We start from the raw sequence: 27,270 nt of genomic DNA on the forward strand, positions 1-27,270 counted from the left end.
TTTCCCGATAGGAATTGGTTCAGTCGGAAATATTTAGAACATGTTCTATTTCTAGGTCCGTCAGAATTTTAGCAAATTAAAGTCCGATGAGGCATACACACACGATCTGAATATACGATGAAAAGCTTCCGTTTGACTTTTTCTGTCGGACATTCAGCTCGTGTGTACACGGCATAACATGCCTTTTTGTATGCTGTAGCACTGAGGCCGCGTACACACGGGCGGACTGTTCGCCCAACTTTGTCCGCTGAACAGTGTTTGGGCGGACAGTCCGCTCGTGTGTGGGCTTTCAGCGGACAGTTTCAGCGGACAGTTTGACGAACAAGGTTTTTCGGAAATTCCGTAAAAATGTCCGCTGAAACCTTGTTTCAGCGAACAGTCCGCTCGTGTGTAGGCTTGTTCGTCAAACAAAGTTGCGCGCATGCTCAGAAAGGATTTTCACGCCGAAAGTTATAATGCAGTGTATAGGACGTCGTATTTTTCGTCCCGTCGTACGTGCCGTTCACGTCATCGCGCACGGTTTCAGCAAACTGTTCGTCCGTCGTGTGTGGCCATGTCCGTCCATGCTAATTTTGAGTGGACTGTTTGCCGAAACTGTTGGACGGACAAAGTTGGGCGAACAGTCCGCGCGTGTGTACGCGGCCTAACAGTACTCTTCATTGCAAACACCTAAACTCTGTATTTTTTTGTGGGAGAGTCCACATACATTTGACCATATAGTTCAGTGGTCTCCACACTGCGCCCAGGAGCCAGATGTGGCCCTTTGCTTGCCGTTATCCAGGACTTGAGGCGTTATTCCTGTCACTGACACCAACAATGTGGCACTATTCCTCCCACGGACACCAATAGTGGGGCATAATTCCTTCCACTGACAACAAAAATGGGGCACTATTCCTCCAAATGGCACCAACTACTTCTCTCTCTCTAATAGCAAAGATTGGGCATTGTTTACTCCCAATGGGCACATTTCCCCGCCCCTGAAGTCTGAAGCACAGTAAACTGGCCTTTCTATAGAAAGTTTGGAGACACCTGATATGGTTTATCAGTGATGTGAAACAAATAATAACAACCAAACAGCATTTACATTTCATCCACTAATAGTGTGCAGTCACTTTCAAGCTGATTGGTTTATAGTTTGCATTTCTCTTTTATTTGCACTGATTGTTTTCCATTCTGCTTTAATTTAAGTGCATTTTATTTGAATTGCAGTGTCCTACAGAGACAAAAACAACCTTTGCTGTTCACATGAAGGTAGTGGGAGACTGGACAGGTAAGTGTTATGTTTTGCTAATTATTTATTTCAACATCAACCTATAGTATCTCACAAAAGTGAGTACACCCCTCACATTTTTGTAAATATTGTATTATATCTTTTTATGTGACAGCACTGAAGAAATGACACTTTGCTACAATGTAAAGTAGTGAGTGTACAGCTTGTATAACAGTGTAAATTTGCTGTCCCCTTAAAATAACTCAACACACAGCCATTAACCACTTTCAGCCCCGTACCATTTTGCTGGCTTAAGACCAGATCACTTTTTGCAATTTGGCACTGCGTCGCTTTAACTGACAATTGCGCGGTCCTGCGATGTGGCTCCCAAACAAAATTGACGTCCTTTTTTTTCCACAAATAGAGCTTTCTTTTGGTGGTATTTGATCACCCCTGCGGTTTTTATTTTTTGCGCTATAAACAAAAATAGAGCGACAAAAAAACACATTATTTTTTACTTTTTGTTATAATAAATATCCCCCAAAAATATATAAAAAAACATATTTTTCCCTCAGTTTAGGCCGATACGTATTCTTCTACATATTTTTGGTAAAAAAAAATCGCAATAAGCGATTGTTGATTGGTTTGCGCAAAAGTTATATCGTTTATAAAATAGGGGATAGTTTTATGGCATTTTTATTAATATTTTTTTTTTTTACTAGTAATGGCGGCGATCAGCGATTTTTATTGTGACTGCGACATTATGGCGGACACATCAGACATTGTTGACACATTTTTGGGACCATTGTCATTTATACAGCAATCAATGCTATACAAATGCATTGATTCCTGTGTAAATGACACTGGCAGTAAAGGGGTTAACCAGTGAGTGGCAGTGAAGGGGTTAAGTGTTCCTAGGGGCGTGTTACTAACTGTGGGGGGGTTGGGCTTTCATTTAGTGAACACTGATCTCTGCTTCAATCACATGGAGCAGAGATCAGCGTCACTTGTTGCTAGGCAGAACGGAGAGATGCTGTTTACAACGGCATCTCTCCGTTCAGCCGCCCCGTGAGACGATCGTGGGTATGCCCACGGTGATCGAGTCCGCGGGACCCGCGACCGGACTCACAGGTGAACCGACCGCCACGCAAGCGTGCCACCGCCGGTGCGCACGCGATGGCAAGGCGGCATATAAAAATGGACGTACCTGTACACCAATATGCCTGCCCGTGCCATTCTGCCGACGTACATCGGCGTGCACCGGTCGGGAACTGTTTAATGTCTAAACCGCTGGCAACAAAAGTGCTACACCCCTAAACTGGGCCCAAAGTGTCAATGTTTTGTGTGGCCTCAATTGTTTTCCTGCGCTGCCTTAACCCTCTTGGGCATGGAGTTCCCCAGAGCTTCACAGGTTACCACTGGAGTCCTCTTCCACTCCTCCATGATGACATCACAGAGCTGGTGGATGTTCTTTCCATTTGAGGATGCCCCACAGATGCTCAAGAGGGTTTAGGTCTGGAGACATGATTGGCCAGTCCATCACCTTTACACTCAGGTTCTTTAGCAAGGCAGTGGTCATCTTGGAGGTGTGTTTGGGGTCCTTATGTTGGAATACTGCTCTGCATCCCAGTCTCCAAAGGGAGGGAATCATGCTCTGCTTCAGTATATCACAGTACATGTTGTCATTCATGGTTCCCTCAATGAACTGTAGCTCCCCGGTGTCGGTAACACTCATGCAGCCCCAGACCATGACACTCCCACCACCACGGTTGACTGTAGTCAATACACACTTGTCTTTGGACTCCTCACCTGGTTGCTGCCACACACGCTTGACACCTTCTGAATTGAATAATTTTATCTTGGTCTTATCAGACCACAGGACATGGTTCCAGTAATCCATGTGCTTAGTCTGCTTGTCTTCTGCAAACTGTTTGCAGGCTTTCTTGTGCATCATCTTTAGAAGAGGCTTTCTTCTGGGACAACAGCCATACAGACCAATTTGATGCAGTGTGCGGCGTATGGTCTTAGCACTGACAGGGTCACCCCCCCCCCCCCACCCCTTCAACCACTTTTGCTGCCAGCGATTTAGACATTAATGGCTGTGTGTTGTTATTTTGAGGAGGCAGCAAACGTATACTGTTATACAAGCTGTACACTCACTACTTTACATTGTAGCAAAGTGTAATTTCTTCAGTGTTGTCACATGAAACGATATAATAAAATACAAAAATATGAGGGGTGTACTCACTTTTGTGAGATACTGTATGTGCCAATGTGCTTCAAGTGAAGCCACTTTGCCCATTCAGTGTACCACTGCCATACGACTACAGGCTGCTTAGTACATACTGCAGGGTGGGATGCTGATAGTATGTTACTGAGTGGGTTCCTTTGAGCTGCTCACCACTGTCAGTAATGCTACAGGAGTTTGATGATGACATTATCTGTAATCCTAAAGAGCATGGGAGGTGTTCATGTCCATGACTGTCTGAGCTCACAGATAAGGTTTTGGGTGATGATGGCTGTCATTTACCAAGTAATTAGGGCAGAGGTTCATCAAAAACATGGATGCTTAGAGCAATACAGTGGTTCGGATAGGATACGTATTTAACTGAAAGCTGCAAATATGGTACAAGCAAGGCAAAGGGATTCAAAACAATTTAAAATAGCTGAAGCTAGAGTTGGGCTTTCAATACAGGAATTCCGAAGCTTGCAATCCTTCCTGGATCAGTATGTAAACAAAAATCCTGTCTCCTCCGACTTATTCTATCTGCATGTCATCAGATGATGCCTTTTCAATGGAGATCTCCCTACCAGCCTTCCTTTTTAAACTGGGTACATTCAGTAAATGACATTAGGTGCATGGAAAAACGTATAGCTCAGGAACAAGATTCTGTTGCAAAACTCTACTCACTGTGGACCAGTGTTTAATGTGTGTGAATCCTACCTTTATCAGTTGTCTCTAATTGATCTACCATTGCATTCATCTTCTCAATTCCATGGCACCTCCAGACCTACCTAGACTTACCCCTTCCTACTCCTATTCATAGTCCTTTCCCCCCCTCCCTCTTTGTTTTCTTCTTTTGTTCCTTTCTCTTGTTCATATTTTAATCACAAATACTCCATCCTTGATTTTAGGTTAGATGTTACATTATCCCTCAATTATGGCTGATCCCTGTGTTTCACCCTGCCCTATGATTATAGAACACCACATACGAGTATTTGAATTCATTTATTATGACCTGTACTTTTTTTTCTCCAATATTACTTTCTAACCGTGACTCACTCCTTTTGAATTTATGGACCAAGATTGCACTTGACTCTTATTCTATCACCTTTGTACATTTTGTACACTTCTTATAATGGATAAAACAAATAAAACAGCATTTTTTCTGTACCAAACTGTCTCCCTTTTTTGGTCTTAGAATACACCTCATAAAAACTCAAATTAGAGCATATGTCATGGCAGAAATAAAGCAGCACATCTCTGCAATATATGCACATGTGCCCATGTTTTATCCCTCTAAAGGTGTCAGGTCACCTGAGACCAGGTGACAGATGCACTCCGTAGAAGTCGGAAGTGCACCGTTGGGTAGTGGACCTTAGGACTGACTGCTGCGGATTGTACCCAGGGAGATTCAGGACACAGGTCTACAGGATCACTAACACAGATCCCAATGGGAGCTGGAGCATAGATTCCTCAGGGCGCGGAGTCTAAGAGCCAGCGGGTGTTCGCCAGAGCCTCCAGTGGTGAGGATGGACTTCGCTGCAGTCTGGCTCCAGGTCGCGGCCCCTAGGGTCTCACAGCTCACGCTCACAGTAGACTACAGGAGAAGGAAGCAGCAGGCTGGGATGACAAGGATAGTAAGGGGATAAGGCAGAGGTCAGTGCAACTAGCAGACAGGAACAACAGAGTACACACCAAAGGTTCAGGATCACAGGCAGACAGGGATGGTCAGGGACATGCAAAAGGTCAAGGTTACAAGCAGACAGGAATCGTTGAGAACACGCCAAGGTCGGTAACAGAGTCAAACATAGAGCCCACAGCAAGCAGGAACCAGGAAGCCAAACACACAATAAATACACAATGGTTGATCAGCACTGTTGGCTTGCAGTGCACAGGTTAATATAGGGTTCCCTGATAGGGCCTGGGGTGCAGCCATGCTTAGAGGAGAGGTTATAAAAACCACCAGGTGGAAGTGGCTGGCCTCTTAGTCAGAACACATGAGGGGAGGTAAGAAACCAGAGGAGGATCACTGCATAACCATGACAAAAGGCCTTGCAAGTATATTATTAAACAGGATTCATATAGCGCCAACAATTTGCGCAGTGCTTTACAACATGAGAGCAGACAGTACAGTTACAATACAATTTAATACAGGAGGAATCAGAGGGCCCGGCTCATTAGAGCTTACAATTTAGAAGGGAGGGTCAAGTGATACAAAAGGTAATAACTGTGAGGGATGATCTGATGGAGATAATAAAAAAGTACAGCTGTTAGGTGGGGGCAGAATAGACTTCTCTGAAGAGGAGGGTTTTCTGGGATCATCTAAACAGAGAGATAGTCCGAAAAAATTGGGGTAGGGAGTTCCATAAGGTAGGAGAGACTTGGGAAAAGTTCTAGAGGCGAGCATGGGAGGAGCTGATGAGGCAGCTAGAGCAGGAGGTCTTGGGAGGAACAAAGAGAGTGATTAGGTTGGTATTTTGAGACAAAGTTAGTGATGTGGCTGGGGCCTGAGTTGTGGATGGCTTTGTAAATTGTTGTTAGTGTCTTGAATTGAATTAGTGGGTTGAGTGAAAGCCAGTGGCGGGATTGCCAGAGAGGAGTAGCAGACACTGACCCGTTGGTAAGGTGGATGAGCCTGGCAGCAGCATTCATGGTAGACTGAAGGGGGGGGGTAGCCTATGGAGAGGTAGGCCAATGAGGAGGGAGTTGCAGTAGTCGAGGCCCGAGATGACCAGAGGGTAAACTAGGAGCTTTGTTGTGTCATTGATTAGGAAGGGGCTTATTCTGGAGATGTTGCGGAGGTTGAGGTTGCAAGTTTTGGACAGAGATTGGACATGAGGCTGACATGATAGTTCAGAGTCTAGGATTACACCTAGAAACTTGGCATGACAAGCTGATATTACTGCTATTGATTTTGAGCGAGAAATCAGGGTTTTGGATAGATTGAGTTTAAGGGAGGGGTTTGACATCCAGACTGATATGTCTGTTAGTAAATTAGTGATACATGATGAGACTGAAGGAGTGAGCTGAGGGGTAGAGAAATAGATTTGTTATACATACAATATCTCACAAAAGTGAGTACACCCCTCACATTTTTGTAAATATTTTATTATATCTTTTCATGTGACAACACTGAAGAAATGACACTTTGCTACAATGTAAAGTAGTGAGTGTACAGCTTGTATAACAGTGTACATTTTCTGTCCCCTCAAAATAACTCAACACACAGCCATTAATGTCTGAACCGCTGGCAACAAAAGTGAGTAATCCCCTAAGTGAAAATGTCCAAATTGGGTCCAAAGTGTCAATATTTTGTGTGGCCACTATTATTTTCCAGCACTGCCTTAACCCTCTTGGGCATGGAGTTCACCAGAGCATCACAGTTTGCCACCAGAGTCCTCTTACAGTCCTCCATGATGACATCACAGAGCTGGTGGATGTTAGAGACCTCCACCTTCCATTTGACGATGCTCCACAGATGGTCAATAGGGTTTAGGTCTGGAGAGATGCTTGAGGAGTCCATCACCTTTACCCTCAGCTTCTTTAGCAAGGCAGTGGTAGTCTTATAGGTGTGTTTGGAGTTGTTTGGAGTCGTATGGAATACTGCCCTGCGGCCCAGACTCCAAAGGGAAGGGATCATGCTCTGCTTCAGTATGTCACATACATGTTGACATTCATGGTTCCCTCAATGAACTGTAGCTCCCCAGTGTCGGCAGCACTCATGCAGCCCCAGACCATGACACTCCCACCACCATGCTTGACTGTAGGCAAGACACACTTGTCTTTGTACTCCACACCTAGTTGCTGCCACAAATGCTTGATATCTTCTGAACTAAATAATTTTATCTTGGTCTCATCAGACCCCAGGATATGGTTCCAGTAATCCATGTCCTTAGTCTGCTTGTCTTCAGCAGACAGTTTTCAGGGTTTCTGTGCATCATCTTTAGAAAAGGCTTCCTTCTAGGATGACAGCGATGCAGATCAATTTGATGCAGTGTGCGGCGTATGTGCGGCGTATGGTCTGAGCACTGACAGGGTGAACCCCCACCCCTTCAACCTCTGCAGCAATGCTGGCAGCACTTATACGTCTATTTCTCAAAGACAACCTCTGGATATGACGACCATGGCGAGGTCTGTTCTGAGAGGAACCTGTCCTGTTAAACCGCTGTATGGTCTTGGCCACTGTGCTATAGCTCAGTTTCAGGGTCTTGGCAATCGTCTTATAGCTTAGGCCATCTTTATGTGGAGAAACAATTTTTTTTTTCAGATCCTCAGAGTTCTTTGCCATGAGGTGCCATGTTGAACTTCCAATGACCAGTATGAGAGACTGAGAGTGATAACACCAAATTTAACACACCTGCTCCCCATTCACACCTGGCTAATTGGGCCCAATTTGGACATTTTCACGTAGGGGTGTAATCACTTTTGTTGCCAGTGGTTTAGACATTAATGGCTGTGTGTTGAGTTATTTTGAGGGGACAGCAAATTTACACTGTTATACAAGCTGTACACTCACTACTTTACATTGTAGCAAAGTGTAATTTCTTCAGTGTTGTCACATGAAAAGATAGAATAAAATATTTACAAAAATGTGAGGGGTGTACTCACTTTTGCGAGATACTGTATATATATATCTGTTAATCTGCCAAAAATCATCTCTTAATTTACTATTTTAGGCTGACAAGGCATAGTACTGCCTTTCTTATCTATAGCATAGGGACTAGTTGACATGTAGTCCAAAATACGACTTAACAGTCTCTTGGAAATGCACACAGGCAGGGAGCACAGGACAGCTCTGAATTTCTGACAAGATCAGCAGGCAGCGGGAAGAGAATGGTACGTAGCTATGTAAGCAGTCTGGAGTGGAAGATTACCCTTCCAGGGGGGAAGATGGGATTTTTCTCCCTTGTAGATCTTTGCCATGATCACTAAGTAGCCTTAGATATATAAAACAATAAGATGTGCAGCACTTCCTGTGATGCAGTGAATCAATATATAACAGTCCAGTGAACTGATTAGAATCCTATGATATATCCGTGACTTGATCAAATCCTCAGTGAATAACTCCAACAAAGTGCCTGATAAGCTATTCGCTTACAAGAAAATGAAAAAACCTCAGTATAGAAGTAAAACACCCGGTGTGTCTGGAATGTCGTGTACACACGTAGCCGACTATCTGGTGGACTTCCCGCCAGACTGTCCATCGGACTTTCCGAACGGGGCTACTTGCCGCCCAGCCCCCCCCACCCCAAAGCACCTTGTCCCCATGTTGATGAGGACAAGGGCCTCTTCCCGACAACCCTGGCCGTTGGTTGTCGGGGTCTCCGGGCAGGGGGCTTATCGGAATCCGGGATCCCCTTTAATAAGGGGGCCCCCAGATACCGGCCCCCCACCCTATGTTAATGAGTATGGGATACAATGTACCCCTACCCATTCACCTGTGAAAAAAGTAAAAAAAAAACACAACACAGGGTTAAAATAGTTTATTGCACAGCTCCGGGGGTCTTCCGTCTTCGAGGGTCTTCTCGGCGGACTCCTCCACTATCTTCTGCTAGCTCTTTTGCTAGCGGAGGAGCTCGGCTTTCTTCCTCGCCGCCGGCCTCTTCTTCCGACACCCCCCATGTTGAGGGCATGCGGCCTGGTACGGCTCAGGGGGGGGCACTCACTCGTCCCCACCCCCTTTCCTGGCTGGCCAGGTAGCGTGCTCGGACAAGGGTCTGATGTGGACCTGGGGGGACCCCACGCTGATTTTTTCAGCGTTGGGGTTCCCCTTTAAGTCCATACCAGGTGGCGGGGCCAGCGACGCATCCTTCACGGGTCCCGCCTATCTGGAGACGTGCTCAAAATGAGCGGACTTTTCTCCGGGCGGGAAAAGTCCATTCGTTTCGAAAGTACGGCGGACTTGCATACGCACGGCCAGATTGTCTGCCGAAATGCAAGTCCGGCGGGAAGATTGGAGTGCAAAACTACTTTCTAAGTCCGTCGTACTTTTGGCTACACACGGGGGGATTGTCCGGCAGACTTGAGTTTGCCGGACTTTTCCACCCGATTGTTTGATCGTGTGTACGCGGCAGAAGCAATTTGTCATAACGTTCACCTCCACCAGTCTATGCACTCACCAGATCAACAGTGGCGATACACCTTAAGAAGTTAGTTTGAGACATCCCATCCTGGTGTGTAGGTAGATGGTGATCCACAAAAGGATTAAGCACTATATAAAAAAAAAATCGCCCATGGGAGCCAAAAAATGCTAATATAGTGTAGTATTTATTTAAAATCAGGGTAAAAACAGCTGCAGCATATTACAAAAAGGCCCAAAAATTTACATAGCGTGCCACCGCTCCTTCCACGAGGAAGCAGTGGTGAAAGCGTCAGAACGTAGGCCCCTCCCGACGCATTTCATGCTCTAGCACTTTATCAAGGGAATCGCACTCGACAGAAGGGAGGGGCCAGGAGTGTCGACGAGGGACCCGAGAAGAGGAGGATCCGGGCTGCTCTGTGCAAAACTACTGCACAGAGCATGTAAGTAGAACATGTTTGTTATTTTTAAAGAAAAAAAGTTGAGGCTTTAGTATCACTTTAATAAAGGCTATCTATTTGTGGATTCTGCTGAAGTGCCAGCGTTTCTTCAAGATTCAGATTCTACAGGGCTTACAGCAGCTGACAGGTTGTGCACCGCTTAACACACTCAACATGATTAGAGAGAGGAGGTAGCAGCACTTTGTATTTTGTTTTCAGCAGCTTTCAGTTCTCCAGGTCTGCCTGACATCTATGCAGTTCTGATCGGATAAAGCTCTGACACTTTTTGGTAGTTTTGAGGCTTGTCATCTCTCGCCCACCTTTATACATTGCTATTGGCTTATCATTATGATCAGCTGCATTGCTGGCCAGTGGCCAATACAAATGCGTGGGAGCAGAGGCTAAGTAAGCTTCAGCACTTCCAGATAGTGTTACATTTTCTCAATAAAAATGTATTACGTGCTTCTATGAAAAATAATGAGCCAGTGGTTGCATTCGGTTCATTCAATATACCCTACTGAAGTACAATCATGCATATCTTTAAACTTGTAAAGTCAGAATGCTTTTTTATCTTAATGCATTCTATGCATTAAGATAAAAAAGCCTTCTGTGTGCAGTAGCCCCCCTCAGCCCCCTAATACTTATCTGAGCCCCATCTCTGTCCAGCGATGTCCACGAATGCTTCGGCCATCCGGAACTCTCCCTCCTGATTGGCTGAGACACAGCAGCAGCACCATTGGCTTTGGTTGCTGTCAGTCAAAGTCAGCCAATCAGGAGAGAGACGGGGCGGGCCGAACTGAACCGCAGCTCCATGTCTGAATGGACACAGGGAGCTGCAGCTTGGCTTGGGTGCCCCCATAGCAAACTGCTTGCTGTGGGGGCACTCTACAGGAGGGAGGGGCCAGATCACAGAAAAGGGACCAGAAAAGAGGAGAATCTAGGCTGCTTTGTGCAAATCTACTACACAGAGCAGGTAAGTATAACAGGTTTGTTATTTTAATAGGAAAAAATAATTAGACTTTAAAATCAATTTCATTAATTTAACAGGCAGCAGGGACCAGGAAGGTCCTCAGAGATATGAAAGTCAGCACAGGAGCAGTCAGGCCATAGACAATGGTACATAAATAGAAACAGTAAAAAAACAGAGCGTATGTGCCGGCTGGCAAGCGAGTGCCCGTTTGCTCAGATCCTACGTGTCCTAGCCACCCGACACGATGACGTTGTCTGGGGTATGACGTCAAATGATGTCACCGTGTGACGAAACGTATGTAGGGTGGCTAGGACGTGCTGACGGACGGGTGCTCGCTTACCGGCCGGCACATACGCTGTTTTTTTACTGTTTATGTTTGTGAGTATATTTACTTTTATTTTTAACAAAGCTGTATACCAGATTTACACTAAGGGAAGTCCCTCTGCTTATATATTTTGAGAGATCATTGCTTCACAAGTGAAAGCCTTTCCGGGTGTGACTCCAGTCTGATCTTGAATGGCAAGTTGAGACCCACCTTGGAGACCCACCTTGGAGACTTGTGTTAACTATTAAACGCTTGCCTTCTGGTAAGCTTGCATTCTTAGCAGTGTTTTGCACTTTGTGGTGACGGAACATGGCACGTTTTGCTTAAATATTGATTGGACTATAAGTTGAATTCATTCATTTCAGGTTCTTGGTCATTTTCATCACAATTTATTTTTATTTTCACTTCTATATGTACACATATTTATTTGTATTTATTATTATGAACATTTATATGAATTAATGTTATTTATATAAATGTATTGATCAATTTCAATTTATTGTAAAAAAATGTTTTTATTATTTTTTAATTTAATAATTTATTTCTTCACCTTTTACTAATGTTTAATCATTAGGGAAATTCACACATTAATTGAGGTTCATCATTGTTAGCGCAGCTACATTCTTCTTTTCTCCAATACATATGTATTAATCTTGATAAAACCTAAAAGTGGACAGAGCAGGAGATGGGGTTGGGCATTCCATCGGATGGGGAAAGGCTCAGGAGACGTTCTGGAGACGAGCATGGGAGAGGGGAAAAAAGTGAACTAGAGAGCAGGAGGTCTTGGGAGGAACAAAGAGAACTTTGTGGTTGGTATTTTAAGACCAGGTTAGTAATGTAGCTAGGGGCCGAGTTGTGAATGGCTTTGTAAGTTATTAGAATTTTGAATTTAATATTAATAATGATAATATAAATGGATCAAGACTAAAGCATATATACTGGACTTACTGTAAACTTGTAGTGCTCGCATCCTTTTGCATCTTATTGGGGGTTAGGAGGGCAACAGAGGCCATATGGTAACCTTAGGTAAAAGGTCCTATTGGCTTTTGCATGAGGCTCCATCCATATAAATACACGGCACATTTGTAGGCACATGTTTACCTGCAAGTTCTTATCTCCTTTTGGTTCTTTTTTACACTTTCTAAAACATAGCAGATGGTTAGATTGATAATTAACATGCTAAAATTGTTAATGAAACAATTACAGTTTGTGATCACTGACAGCTGTTTACCATAGCTTTGTGTTAGTGCTGCGCAGAGTACTGCCAGGAACCGTGTAACTAGCTCCATTTGCAGGTAGGCAGAGGAGCGCTGCGGCGTGCTGTAGAGGTTAGACCTGGCTCCGGTGCTCCGTTTTGTTCAGTTTGTGGGACATTCATTGCTATTCCCATTAGGGATAATTGAAAATTATTTAATTTACTTAGGGATCAGTGGGAATTTCAGGTTAAGCAGGCAGCGGAGTATTTGAACAAGAGGGGTTTTATGTACAAGATAGAGCTGCCTGGTCACGGACATATTGATGTGTTTTCTAATTAAGTGTCATGGTATTGGATACTTTGTTAAGTGTGGTAGGGTAACTATGGTAACACAAACACTTGAGAGTTTTATGTTTTTGAAGTATTGAACCGCTGTCGTAAATTGGAATAACAAGCTTTTAGTTAGAGATTCATTTATTTTTTTATTTGCTTAGATGAGGAACCAAGTTTGGCATTGTTGCCCCATTATTGCCCATTCAGCTGTCGGCATTGGACACAACTAGTCTCCAGGCACAGTGGTGCAGCTGTCTTCTGTGCTTCTCAGTAGGCTCCAGTGCTCCTGTTAGAAGATGATGGTACCCAATATTTGCAGGAACTCCCCCTTTTCCAAGTCACCCCTTGTATCCACCCTCTACCCACCACCTGCACCATTCCTTGGTTTCACCCCCTACCCACCTCCCAGTACTGCTCCTTTTAGAGAATACAGAACCAAGTAACAATTGTATTGCTAAGTTATTTGTATGGAATTTGTTAATTAGAACAAGAAAAGCAGATCCCGTGTAGCCAGCAGCAATAGATTCCCCCAGCAACAATGAATGAATGAATGAAATATTTGTATAGCGCACAATGCGAACTGAATCGCCTCAATGAACCATCCGCAAACAAAATACCCCCCCCCACCCCCTCCAACAACACAAGATCCCTGACAGCAATAACAGATCTCCCTGCAGCCAGCACCAATAGACTCTCCAGCAGCCAGCAACAACAGTCCCCCCCCAACAGCAATGGATCACCCACAACATAATACTCCTTCCCCCAGCAACAAATGACCCCCATTAGCAACAACAGATTTCCCTTACAGCCAGCATCACTAGATCCCTCCCAGCAACAACTGACCCCCCGCAATATAATACCCACCCCCAGAAAGAGTAGATTCCCCACCAGCAGCAATAGACCGCCTTAGCAACAATACAGTGGATATAAAAATTCTACACAACCCTGTTAAAATGTCAGGTTTCTGTGATGTAGAAAAATAAGACAAAGATAAATAATTTCAGAACTTTTGCCACCTTTAATGTGACCTATAAACTGTACAACTCAATTGAAAAACAAACTGAAATCTTTTAAGGGGGGGGGGGGGGTAAAAAATAAAAAAATTAAATAATGTGGTTGCATAAGTGTGTACACCCTCTTATAAAAAAAGGATTTAGCTGTGTTCAGAATTAAGCAATCACATTAAAACTCATGTTAAATAGGATTCAGTACACACCTACCATAATTTTGCCTCTGATTAACCCTAAATAAAGTTCAGCTGGTCTAGTAGGTCTTTCCTGACATTTTCTTAGTCACATCCTACAACAAAAGCCATTGTCCGCAGAGAGCTTCCAAAGCATCAGAAGGATCTCAATGTTAAAAGGTATCAGTCAGGAGAAGGGTACAAAAGAATTTCAAAGGCATTAGCTATACCATGGTACACAGTGAAGACAATCATCATCAAGTGGAGAAAATATGGCACAACAATGACATTACCAAGAACTGGACCTCCCTCCAAAATTGATGAAAAGATGAGAAGAAAACTAGTCAGGGAGGCTGCCAAGAGGCCTATAGCAACATTAAAGGAGCTGCTGGAATATCTGGCAAGTACTGGCTCAGTGGTACAAGTGACAACAGACTCCCGTATTCTTGATATATGTGGGCTATGGGGTAGAATGGCAAGACAGAAGCCTTTTCTTACAAAGAAAAACATCCAAGCCCGGCTAAATTTTGCAAAAACGCATCTGAAGTCTCCCAAAAGCATGTGGAAAAATGTGTTATGGTCTGATGAAACCAAGGCATATCTTTTCCAAAAGATATGCTTGGCGAAAAAACAACACTCAACGTCACCAAAAGAATGCCATACCCACAGTGAAGCTCGGTGGTGGCAGCATGATGCTTTGGGGCTGTTTTTCTTCAGCTGGAACAGGGGCGTAAAGCTGGATACACACTATACAATTGATTTTCGATTTTTTTTCGATTTACCAAAACCATATAATATGAGATCAAACCTTAAAGAGGAAGTAAACCCTGATGGGTTTACTTCCTCTTTCATTCCCTGCAAAGGCAAAGCATAATGGACTACTATGCATCACATAGTAGCCCATTATGTGTCACTTACCTGACACAGGAGCCAGCGAAATCGCCGCTGTCCCCTGTAGTCCGCCGCATCCATCTTGCTGGTGGCGTCTCGCAGCTCCGCCGCTGTCATTCGGCGAAGCCGCGATGACGTCACTCCCGCGCATGCGCACGGGAGTCGACACGCACGGCAGCTCCATTCTTGGAAATGCCGCGCTCAGTGCGCCTGCGCGCCGCTGTCTACGGCGCATGCGCCGTAGACAGCGGTGCCCGTTTTCGGCCAAATATCTCCTAAACCATATAGGTTTGGGAGATATTTCTTGGACCTACAGGTAAGCCTTAATCTAGGCTTACCTGTAGGTCAAAGTGGTTTGTAAGGGTTTACAACCACTTTAAGTTGTATAGTGTGTATGGGGTCTTAGTCAAGGCAGAGGGAATTCTGAACAGTTCCAAATACCAGTCAATATTGGCACACAACCTTCAGGCTTCTGCTACAAAGCTGAACATGAAGAGGAACTTCATCTTTTAGCATAACAACAACCCAAAGGATACATCCAAATCGAGATTTGCCATGCTGATAGATTCATACCCAAAAAGGCTGAGTTACTGTAATAAAACCAAAAGGTGCTTCAACACAGTATTATTTGAAGGGTGTGCACACTTATGCAACCATATTATTATTTTTTTTTTATTATTACTTCCCTCCACCTAAAAGATTTCAGTTTGTTGTTCAACTGAGTTGTACAGTTTATAGGTCACATTAAAGGTGGAAAAGTTCTGAAATGATTTATCTTTGTCTCATTTTTTTACATCACATAAACTTGACAAAAAAAGACACAAGTCCATCAAGTCCAAACTATGTGTGTGATTATATGTCAGTATTACATTGTATATCCCTGTATGTTGCGGTCGTTCAGGTGCTTATCTAATAGTTTTTTGAAACTATCAATGCCCCCCATTGAAACCGCCACCTGTGGAAGGGAATTGCACATCCTTGCCGCTCTTACAGTAAAAAACCCTCTACGCAGTTTAAAGTTAAACCTCTTTTCTTCTAATTTTAATGAATGGGCACGTGTCTTATTAACCGCTTCAGCCCCGGAAGATTTGGCTGCTGAATGACCAGGTATATTTTTCATTGTGATTCTGTACTGCGTCGCTTTAACTGACAATTGCGTGATTGTGTGACCTTGTACCCAAACAAAATTTACTTCCTTTTTTTCCCATGAGTAGAGCTCTCTTTTGGTGGTATTTGATCATCTCTGCAGTTTTTATTTTTGCCCTATAACCAAAAAAAGCGTAAATTTTGAAAAAACACAATATTTTATACTTTTTGCTATAATAAATACCCCATTTTTAATTTTTTTAAAAAAAGCTAATTTTTTCGCAGTTTAAGCCAATATGTGTTTTTCTACATATTTTTGGTAATAAAAATCTCAATAAGCATATATTGATTGGTCTGCGCAAAAGTTATAGGAGATGGATTTTTAGCATTTTTATTGCTTTATTTTTTTTTACTAGTAATGGTGGCGATCTGCAATTTTTATCATGACTGCGACATTATGGTGGACACATTGGACAATTTTGACACATTTTTTGGGACCATTGGCATTTATCCAGAGATCAGTGCTATAAAAATTCATTGATTACTGTAAAAATTTCACTGGCAGTGAAGGGGTTAACACTAGGGGCGATCGAGGGGTTAACTGTGTTCCCTGCTACGTGTTCTAACTGAAGGGGGTGGGACTTGCTAGGGGAAGAGATAGATCAGTGTTCATACTTTGTATGAACACACAATCTGTCTCTTTTCCCCTCAGAGAACCGGGATCTCTGTGTTTACACACAGAGATCCCGGTTCTTGCCGCATCACGAGCAACCACGAGAGCGCGGTGGTCATTGCAACCGCCGAGCACTCGCATCAGCCCCAGGGGCGAGCAGCAGGCACGCATGCATGCCCTTAGTGGCCACAAAAAGAAGCGACGTAACATGATGGTAATTCGCAAAGCCGAGCCATGTTGCCGCAGTACAACTGCAGGGACTGGACAGCAAGTGGTTAAACTCTCTTCCGCAAAAAAGTTTTATCCTTATTGTGGGGTCACCGGTATGGCATTTGTAAATTGAAATCATATCCCCCCTCAAGCGTCACTTATGCAGAGAGAATAAGTTCGGTGCTCGCAACATTTCTTCATAACCAATCTCCTCCAGACCCTTTATTAGCTCTGTTGCCCTTATCTGTATTCGCTCCATTTCCAGTACATCCTTCCTGAGGACTGGTGCCCAGAACTGGACAGCGTACTCCAGGTGAGGCCAGACCGGAGTCTTGTAGAGTGGGAGAATTAACGCTTTACCTCTAGAGTTAATCCCCTTTTTAATGCATGCCAATATTCTGTTTGCTTTGTTAGCAGCAGCTTGGCATTGCATGTCATTGCTGAGCCTATCATCTACTAGGACCCCCAGGTCCTTTTCCATCCTCGATTCCCCCAGAGGTTCTCCCTCTAGTGAGTAGATTGCATTCATATTTTTGCCACCCAAATGCATTATTTAAATTTTACTACATTGAACCTCATTTGCCATGTAGTCCACCCCATTAATTTGTTCAGATCTTCTTGCAAGGTTTACACATCCTGCGGAGAAGTTATTGCACTGCTTAGCTTAGTTTTGTCTGCAAATACAGATTGAACCGTTTACCCCATCCTCCAGGTTGTTTATGAACACATTAAATAGGAATGGTGCCACCATTATACCCTGGGTTAACCCACTGTCCACCCCTGACCATTCCGAGTACTCCCTATTTATCTCCACCCTCTGAACTCACCCTTGTAGCCAGTTTTCAATCCATGTACTCACCCTATGGTCCATGCCAACGGACCTTACATTGTACAGTAAACGTTTATGGGGAACTGTTTCATATGCTTTGCAAAATCCAGATACGCCATGTCTATTAGACTTCCTTTATCTAGATTGCAGCTCCCCTCCTCATAGAAGGTTAATAGATTGGTTTGGCAAAAACGATTCTTCATGAATCCATGCTGATTACGGCTAATGATACCGTTTTCATTACTAAAATCATGTATATAGCTCCTTATCTTCCCCTCCAAGAGCTTGCATGCTATTGGTGTAAGGCTAACTGGTCTGTGATTTCCAGGGATGTATTTTGGCCCTTTTTAAATATTGGTGCTACATTGGCTTTTCTCCAATCAGCTGGTACCATTCCAGTCAGTAGACTGTCAGAAAAAATTAGGAAAAATTGTCTGGGAATTTTCTTGACTGAGTTCCCTAAGTACCCTTGGGTGCAAGCCATCTGGTCCCGGTGATTTATTATGTTAAGTTTCCCAAGTCTAATTTTAATTCTGTCCTCTGTTAACCATGGAGGTGCTTCCTGTGATGTGTCTTGAGGATAAACACTGCAGTTTTGGTTACTGAAGCCCCTCTCGCTTCACTCTAAGGGAGCTGCCAGGTGCTAATCATACAAGATCTCGGATCATTTATGGACATTATGTTTTAAACAAATGTTTTAATATTATGTGTGCTTATTCACACACATTTTATGTATACCTATATTCCAGTTGCTATATAATTTTATGTTATCACCATATCTAGCGCCGCTGTTCACCCCTGTTTTTTCCCTTGTGAAGACTGAGGAGAAGAATAAATTCAATACCTTCGCCATCTCCCCATCCTTTGTAACCAGGTGTCCTTCCTCATTCTTTATGGGGCCAATATGGTCTGTCCTCCCTTTTTTATTTAAAAATTTCTTGGGATTTTTTTATTCTCCTCCGCTATGTGTCTTTCATGTTCTATCTTAGCCCCCCTAATTGCACCCTTACATTTCCTGTTGCATTCTTAGTAAATTCTGAATGCTGATGATGATCCCTCAGCCTTATATTTTTTGAATGCCTTCTCCTTTGCGTTTATATGCATTTTTACATTGCAGTTAAGCCACCCAGGACTTTTGTTCGCTCTTTAAAAAACATTTTCCCAATAGGATGCACTGGCTAATGCCCTTATTTAATATGCTCTTAACGCAAACCCATCTCTCCTTCATGTTCTTTGTTCCTAAGATTTTATCCCAATTTATATCTAATAGCAAGGTTTGTAGTTTAGGGAAGTTGGCTCTTTTGAAATTCAGTGTCTTTGTATTCCCCTTATATTTCCTATTTATGTGATTTATACTGAAGCCAATTTATCTGTGATCGCTGTTGCCTAAATTACCCTGTATTTCTGTTGGCGAATAATCTGTATTCTCAGACCGTCTCTCAATTCAAGTTAAGATATTTATTTGCATATGCAAGAGAAATGGTTACATGTACGTTCAGGCTTCAAAAATCCATTTCTGCCTGTCATAGGATTACATGCTCCTTTTTATCACCCTTAAACCTTCCCCCTTCCTGCTTGTAATGTCTTGATCACATGTATAATTTCAACCTTTATTTCAACGTGAATCAGGAAGGAGGGAATATCCGTTTACAGGCAACACCCTGCCACAGGATGTTCTATACACGTGGATTCTAAACATTTCACTGTTGTGAGCTATATGTTTTTAAATTTTTGCTAATGTAAGCATTTTCATAGTTATATGATTATTCAGCATATTGAAGTATAATTGGGTTATATAAAACATGTATTTCTAAGCATTTTAAACTTAATGAAGATAAAGCTATATTTCTATGCATATTCATAGTTGACATTTAAAGGTATAATACTCAATTTCTCTAACAATTTCCATATCCGTGATCAGGTCTGTATTCTTGGTAATCAGTAGATCTAGTAACGCTTTGTTTCTAGTTGGTGCGTCTACCATCTGACCCATGAAATTGTCCCGCAAGACATTTAGGAACTGGCGAGCCTTAGACACATGCGTGGCGCTCTCCGCCCAGTCTATGTCTGGATAATTAAAATCCCCTATTATGATAACACTTCCCATCCTTGCTGCTAATCCAAATTGTGATAGGAGCTCTGTCTCCCTCTCCTCCCTTAGGTTAGGCGGCCTATAGCATGTTCCCATTATTATTATCCCCTCAACTTCATCCCTTTGGAGTTCTACCCATAAAGTTTCCATCTCCTCCCTAGCTCCCTTATTGATGTCATCTCTCTCATTCACTTGTACATTGTTCCTGATATATAGGCATACCCCTCCCCTTTTTTTACCCTCTCTATCCCTCCTGGCATTGGTGAACATGTCACGTAGTTTAGACCGGTCTCATACTGTCCTCCTATCGGGTGTTCCGAGATTGCAAATAGGACTTGTTACTATACTTACCTCGGGTTTATGTGCTTTAGTCAACCTACCACTAGTGCCCCCAATACTACCCTCTGGAATATGTTTCACGCTGATTATCTCTACCTCTGGACCTTCTCCCCCATTGCCTAGTTTAAAAACCCCTCTGACTTTTCGGCCATCTTCATTCCCAGCACATCTGCACCCTCCTCATTTCAGTGCAGTCCATCCCTTCTATAGAACTTTTGACCAACTGAGAAGTTGGCTCAGTTCTCCAGCAACCCAAACCCCTCCTTACTACACCAGCCTCTCCACCACTTGTTTACTTCCCTAATCTCCCTCTGCCTTTCTGGTGTGGTTTGAGGTACTGGTAGTATTCCTTGGACTACCTTGAAGGTCCTTTTCCTTGACTTAGCTCCTAAGTCCCTAAAATAGTTCTTTAGGACACTCCAGCTACCTCTGACTTTGTCATTGGTGCCAACGTGCACCATGACAGCCGGGTCTTCCCCAGCCCCTCCCAGTAATCTGTCTACCAGATCCTTGATGTGCCAAACCCAAGCACCCGGTAGACAGCATACAGTTCGGTGCTTCAGATCTTTGTCACAGAGTGCCCTCTCTGTCCTTCTAAGAATTGAGTCCCCTACCACCAGAATCTGTCTATCCTTTCCCTTTGCTCCCCTCCCCCCACACTCTCACTGGAGGAGTTCTTCTCCTGGAAGCTAGGAGAGTCCCTCAGCTCCAGCAGTGCTGGTCCCTGACTGGCTTCACCAATGTCACTCAATAGAGCATACTTATTGGAATGCTCCAGCCCAGAATCGGCCTCCCTGGCACTTCCCCCTCTATCCTTCCTGAATGTCACCCATCTACTCTTTTCTAGTGCCTGCACTTCTTTGTCTCCACCCGCCTCTGTGCTGGCACCTGCCGTATATGTTCCCGGCTCTCCTTTAGTATTAAGGGTCTTCTCAGTGCTGACCATTGCTTCCCTAGATTCAGAACATAAGCTTCCAGGGAAACAGTGTGCTTACATTTTGCACATCAGTATTCACCCTTGATCAGATGATAAAGGAACATGCCGCAAGATGTACACAAAGTCGCATCTCCACACCCGCTGGGCATCGTACCTACTAATTTAATGAAGATTGGGGATTATAACCTGTCCAAATTACCCAACAACTAGCTTCATTCACTAATTTTGCTTAATTCACTAAGATCTACCCCCTGCCCTGCAAAAATAGATCCCCTCCAGCAACAATAGATCCCCCAGCAGCTAGCATCAATAGACCCTAAACTCCTCCCATTACATATATTCAGTGCTGGAGGTGCCAGAACTGTGTTCCCCTGCGTTCCCACTAAAATAAAATCCCTAATGGTACCCATTGGTTAGTGAGCTCTACAAATGGTGCACATATTCAGGTTGACCTAATGCATATAATGTATATACAGGCTGTTCACTTTGCAAGGTGAAGCTCTGCTGACTTCCATCATCCAATCATGTGCAAGCAAAAGTGCTGTTTTTTTTCCCCGTTGCACAAAATTTGTTTTTTAAGGTCTGGGGAAAATTCCCTTGCAGAGTGCATCTTAACTTGCAAAGTGAACAGTGTATTTGACTGTATTAGGTCAACCCCTTTATGTGGGTCCTTGCTACTATGGCTTTGATTTTCTAGAAGCCAACAGATTGTTCTTTTTGAATAGAGAGTAGCACTTTGCAGAAAGGAATTTTCTCCAGTTTGCATTGTGCAAGGACAATAAAAAACACCACACGATTGCCCCCCCATGATCAGACTCCAATATTGTAGTTTTGTTGCAAGTCAAAACATGAGAGTTTGGAGTCTAGTCTGTGTCAGACATCCATGAGCTTTACAGGCACTGGGATTTTACACAGTTGTCATCTCTGATCTGGCATCTCAGTCCAGAAAGTATAAGCTGACCCTGGAGATACATGAACAAAGGTGTCTCTGTTCTTTTGGACAGAAAAGCAAATTAATGCATTGTCAGTGGAAATACTTTGATATGCTCGATAGGTAATAAATACTTGTAAGTGTTAGTCTTAGACATTAGCATGCATACACTTAACATGAATAATGTATGTGACACTAAGTCCACTTAAAGAAAAGTAAAGAATGGGCCAATCCATTTGGATTATGGGTGGCATTAATTTCTATGTTGAATTACTAATTTCATATAGATTTCCGGTGTTTTATTGGCAAGAGATCTTAACCAGATTTTCTAGTTCCATTTAACTTTCATGGACATTAAATGTTAAATGATGTCGTCATGATTGCTTAAGCAATTCTTACAATTCTTACAATTCTTACAAGTCCAGCTGTAACTCCTTTGTCCCAAGCTTGTGGGAGGGAACACCAGCAGCCTTTTACATATCCCAAAACATTTTAGGAAGCCATTGAATGAATCAATTGACCTCTGCCAATGGTCAGTTTTGGGTGGCATTGGCTTTACTTGTTTACATATTTTTATTTGAAAGGAAGACAAGATACAATGAACATGTCACTTTCAAAATTTGTGTCGCAAGAAGAGAGGTATAATCAATCTACTTTGAAATGAGAATTGGGACAACCATAATATTAGCACAACGTAATGAAGCAATCACATCAAGAACAGTTTAATCAGAATTCATTAGGCAAGTGGTGCCCAAACTGTGGACTAATTAAAGGTAGTAAATAAAAACATAACCAGGTTGGACAGTAATGTGCCGAAGTCTGGGAGCTAGGTAGAAAGAGGAATACCATGGATGCTCCTAACCTTAAGTGTCAGGGAGGGACAAAAATTGTGTGGTATGTGTCAATCTTAAGGATGATTGGATACGGAATGCGTAAAGGCTTCTGTAAACAATAAAACAGAAGGAAAGGACATTACTGAGTACATAGGAAAAGAGCATAGGTGGAGAATAGTGGAAGGGTGGCATTGGCTTTTAAGATCTCCTCTGAGATGTATCTCTGTCAGCCCTTCCTCAGTATGAAGCATTCAAGTTAGAGAGCCATTTATTCCACCTATCACCTACATCTATTCAGAAACTAAATACTAGTTTTCAGTGAACTGACTCCTTAACCACTTGCAGACCGGACCATTTTGCTGGTCAAAGACCAGACCACTTTTTGCGATTCGGCACTGCGTCGCTTTAACTGACAATTGCGCGGTCGTGCGACGTGGCTCCCAAACAAAATTGATTTTTTTTCCCACAAATAGAGCTTCCTTTTGGTGGTATTTGATCACCTCTGCGGTTTTTATTTTTTGCGCTATAAACAAAAATAGAGCGACAATTTTGAAAAAAACGCATTATTTTTTACTTTTTGTTATAATAAATATCCCCCCAAAATATATAAAAAAAAAACATTATTTTCCCTCAGTTTAGACCGATACGTATTCTTCTAGATATTTTTGGTAAAAAAAAATCGCAAAAAGCGATTATTGATTGGTTTGCGCAAAAGTTATAGCGTTTGCAAAATAGGGATAGTTTTATAGCATTTTTATTAATAATTTTTTATTATTTTTTTTTTTTACTAGTAATGGTGGCGATCAGCGATTTTTATTGTGACTGCGACATTGTGGGGGACCCATTGGATATTTTTGACACATTTTTGGGACCACTGTCATTTATACAGTAATCACTGCTATATAAATGCAGTGATTCCTGTGTAAATGACACTGGCAGTGAAGGGGTTAACCAGTGGGTGGCAGTGTAGGGGTTAAGTGTTCCTAGGGGTGTGTTACTAACTGTGGGGGGGTTGGGCTTTCATTTAGTGAACACTGATCTCTGCTCCAATCACATGGAGCAGAGATCAGCGTCACTAGTTGCTAGGCAGAATGGAGAAATGCTGTTTACACGGCATTTCCTCCATTCAGCCGTCCCGTGAGACGATCGCGGGGATGCCCGCGGCGATCGAGTCCGCGGGTCCCGCGACCGGACTCACGGGGGTCCCGACCAGCGCTGGAGCGTGCCGCCAGCGGTGCGCTCCCGATGGCAGGGCGGCATTGAATATTGGACGTACCTGTACGCCAATATGCCTGCCCGTGCCATTTTGTCGATGTACATCGTCGCGCGCTGGTCGGGAAGTGGTTAAAGAACTGAAACTAAAGCCATAATTTTTTTTCTTAGAATTTTTTTTTGTTAGGTGTTTGTGTTCCATTTGAGGTGATTTTCCCCCATTTTCTGTCCTAGTAACATCTTGGCACTTTGTATGGGGTTGAGAGTAAATCTTTCAAATGCAAAACAGACAGATGTAAACACCCAAAAATAAGTTCTAATTCTTTCAGAGACGGCTATTTAATTAGGCAAATTACTCACTGGGGCCCCGCAGGGACCTAATTTGCCTGTGATCAGTACTGATGTTGGTGCTGGTGGCTCCACCTACCCCGGCTGGGACTCTGTGGTCCACGGGGTTACCTGACAAGTCAGGTACTGCCCGAGGGCCCTGGGCCAATAGCACCATCATCATGGAGCGTCACTGTGGTAGAAGGTACGGGACAGTAGAGGCCTCCAGGTGGCGACAGGATGGCAGCATCCAGCTCCAGGTGCTCTCTCCAGATGTCCATGTGGGACCCGCAGCTGAGCTGCTTCTTCAGCCCGTGCCGCTCACCCAACCTCTCTGCACCTGCATCCTATTTGGTTTAGCAGTTGGGCCGGGGATCTTAAACTATCCAACTGAGCTGCCCCATGACTGTGAAGAGGAGGGAGCTCTGCCTCCAATCTCCTGACGCTGCTTGGTCTATTCCAGGGAGAGTGCGAGTGCCTGTGCAGCCTCCCTGTGTGCCTGCATAGGAGAAGCGGTGGGGCGGCTGCACATAGAGGAATTTTTCATATTGCTCCTGCTGCAGCCGCTTAATGCGTGCAGAAGGGAGAGGGGGAGAAGTGAGAAATCAGCAGCTGCGGCCGCCCCTGTGCTCTCCGGCCCACTCTTGTGCTCCCTGGCTCTGCCGCCCCTGCTCTCCGACCCTCTTTGTGCTCCCTGGCTCCACCCTCCCTGCTCTCCAGTCCCTCTTTGTGCCCTCTGGCTCCGCCCCCTGCTGTCTGGCCTTCCTTGTGCTCCCTGGCTCCGCCCCTTGCTCTATAGCGCCCCTGTGCTCTTTGACCTCTCCTTGTGCTCCCTGACTCCACTCCCAGTGCTCTCCGACCCCATGCTCTACACTCCCATTCTTTTTCTGCTCCTGCTATCAAGCTCCCCCCAGCTCTCTCCAGCCCCCACCCATCCTGTGCTCTCCACCTTCTTCAGTGCTCTTTGCCCTCCAGCACTCTCCGGGCCCCACCCCACCTAGTGCACTCCAGTTCCTCTCTACCCTTTGCCCCCCTTTGCCCCACCTCCTACCCTTTCCCCCCAGTGCTCTCCTGCTCCCGTCCATGCTTTCCACTCCCCCGGTGCTCTCACAAACTGGGACATGGGGCACAGGAGGGGCTGCAGACAGGGACAGGGATACGGATCTCTCACCCCTTTTCCCTCACCCCCCTCTTTCTCACCTCCCCCTCTCTCTCACCCCCTCTCTCTATTACCCCCTCTCACCCCTCTCTCTCCCTCCTTTCTCTCTCCACCCCCCCTCTCTCTCTCTCCCTCCCCCATATCTCTCTCTCTCTCTTTCTATCACCCTCCTTTCACCCCTCGTCTCTTTCTCTTGCTCATCATCCCTCTCTCCCACAACTCTTCATTCTCTCCCTCACCCTCCTCTCTTTCTCAACTCCCCCTCTGTCACCCCGTCTTTCTTACCACCCCTCTCTCTCTCAACACCTCTCTCTCACCCCACACAATCCTTCCCAGCGCCCCCTCCCTCTCTTCTCCTCTCTCCCTCCTCCCCTCCCTCCTTCCCTCCCTCCTTCTCTTCCCTCCCTCACTCCCCCCTCTCTCTCCCCCTTTTTCTCACCTTCTCTTTCTCCCTTTCGCTCACCCCTCTCCCTCCCCCTCTAGCTCACCCCTCTCTCTGTCACCCTCTCTCTCTCTCTCTCTCCCCCTTTCTGTCATCCTCTCTCCCCCTCACTCTCTCCCTCCCCCTCTCGCTCCCCCTCTCTGACACTCTCTCCCTCCCCCCCTCTCTCTCTCTCCCTCCCCCTCTCTCCCCCCTCTCTCGCTCCCCCTCCCCCTCTCTCTCCCCCATCTCACCCTCCTCTCTCTACCTCCCCCTCTCTCCTCTGTCTCTGCGCTGTGCTGGGATCCCCCCAATCTTCATTCTCTGTGGATTTGGAATGACTCAGTGACACTCCATCCCCATTCTCCCAAGGCACATGAAATTCTTAGAGGGGTTGCCACCTTGCTCGGTGCCAGATGTTGTATTGGCTGCATATGTCTGATGGGTGAGGATGGTGCGCTGGAAGTGGTACTGATGTGTGCTAGATCCGTGCATCCTTCTGCGGCTAATTTCATTGCTTGAATTTTCTTTTTCCATTATAGGCGTGAGTGGCGCCTCATGTGTAAGTTTTGCCTGAGGCCTCACAAAGCCTTGGGCCGCCTCTGAATCCTTTCCCAGTCTTAAAAAAAAAAGGAAAAAATTAAAAAGCTACAGATGATGTTCCACTTTAAAGTTCACCTGTCTGAAAATCGATCATCTACTATAGTGGCTGCCATTTATTAATATCTGATTCTCAATCACTGTAATTAGGGAATCGCCTCTGTTACCATTGTCTTTTTCATATAAGAAAAAACATTTTAATTTCATTAGGAGCTGCATGTGACATTGTCTCGACTACTGCAACTCCATCCTCATTGGCTTACCTCTCCATAGGCTAGCCCCTATTCAGTCCATCGTGAATGCTACTGCCAGACTCATCCACCTTACAAACCACGCAGCATCTACTACCCCTCTTGGCCAATCCCTCCACTCACCCAACAAATTAAATAAAAAATACTAACAATAACTTACAAAGCCTTCCACAACTCAGCCCCCCAGCTACATCGCTAACCTAGTCTCAAAATATCAACCAAATTGTTCTCTCCGTTCCTACCAAGAACTCCTGCACTCTATTTCCCTACCCCAATCTGTTTGACTATCTCAAACTCTGTCCACTTTTAGGTGATCCCTGAAAACTTTTCTCTTCAGAGAAGCCTTTCCTGCCCCCACAAAACAACTGTACTTTTTTTTTTTTCTTCATCAGCTCATCCCCCACAGTTATTACCTCTTGTATCCACTTGACCCTCCCTCTTAGATTGGAAGCTCTAATGGTCAGGGCCCCCTGATTCCTCCTGTATTCAATTAGTATTGTAATAGTACTGTCTGCCCTCC

At 44.3% G+C, this 27,270-nt stretch overlaps 1 protein-coding gene across 3 annotated transcripts in view; it reads left to right on the forward strand.

Moving 5' to 3' along the window:
* The window catches only part of NOX4 (NADPH oxidase 4), a 429,580-nt gene that overhangs the window by 231,769 nt on the left and 170,541 nt on the right, over positions 1-27,270 (forward strand). For all 3 annotated transcript variants that reach the window (XM_077485005.1, XM_077485007.1, XM_077485008.1), the window contains one exon: positions 1,210-1,270. In XM_077485005.1, the coding sequence (XP_077341131.1) occupies positions 1,210-1,270 (61 nt within the window). The remainder of the gene's footprint in view (positions 1-1,209; positions 1,271-27,270) is intronic.

Source organism: Lithobates pipiens, unplaced genomic scaffold (assembly GCF_037356315.1).
Source record: "Lithobates pipiens isolate NorthernLeopardFrog02 unplaced genomic scaffold, aLitPip1_a1.2 Scaffold_17, whole genome shotgun sequence".
NCBI lineage: Eukaryota > Metazoa > Chordata > Amphibia > Anura > Ranidae > Lithobates > Lithobates pipiens.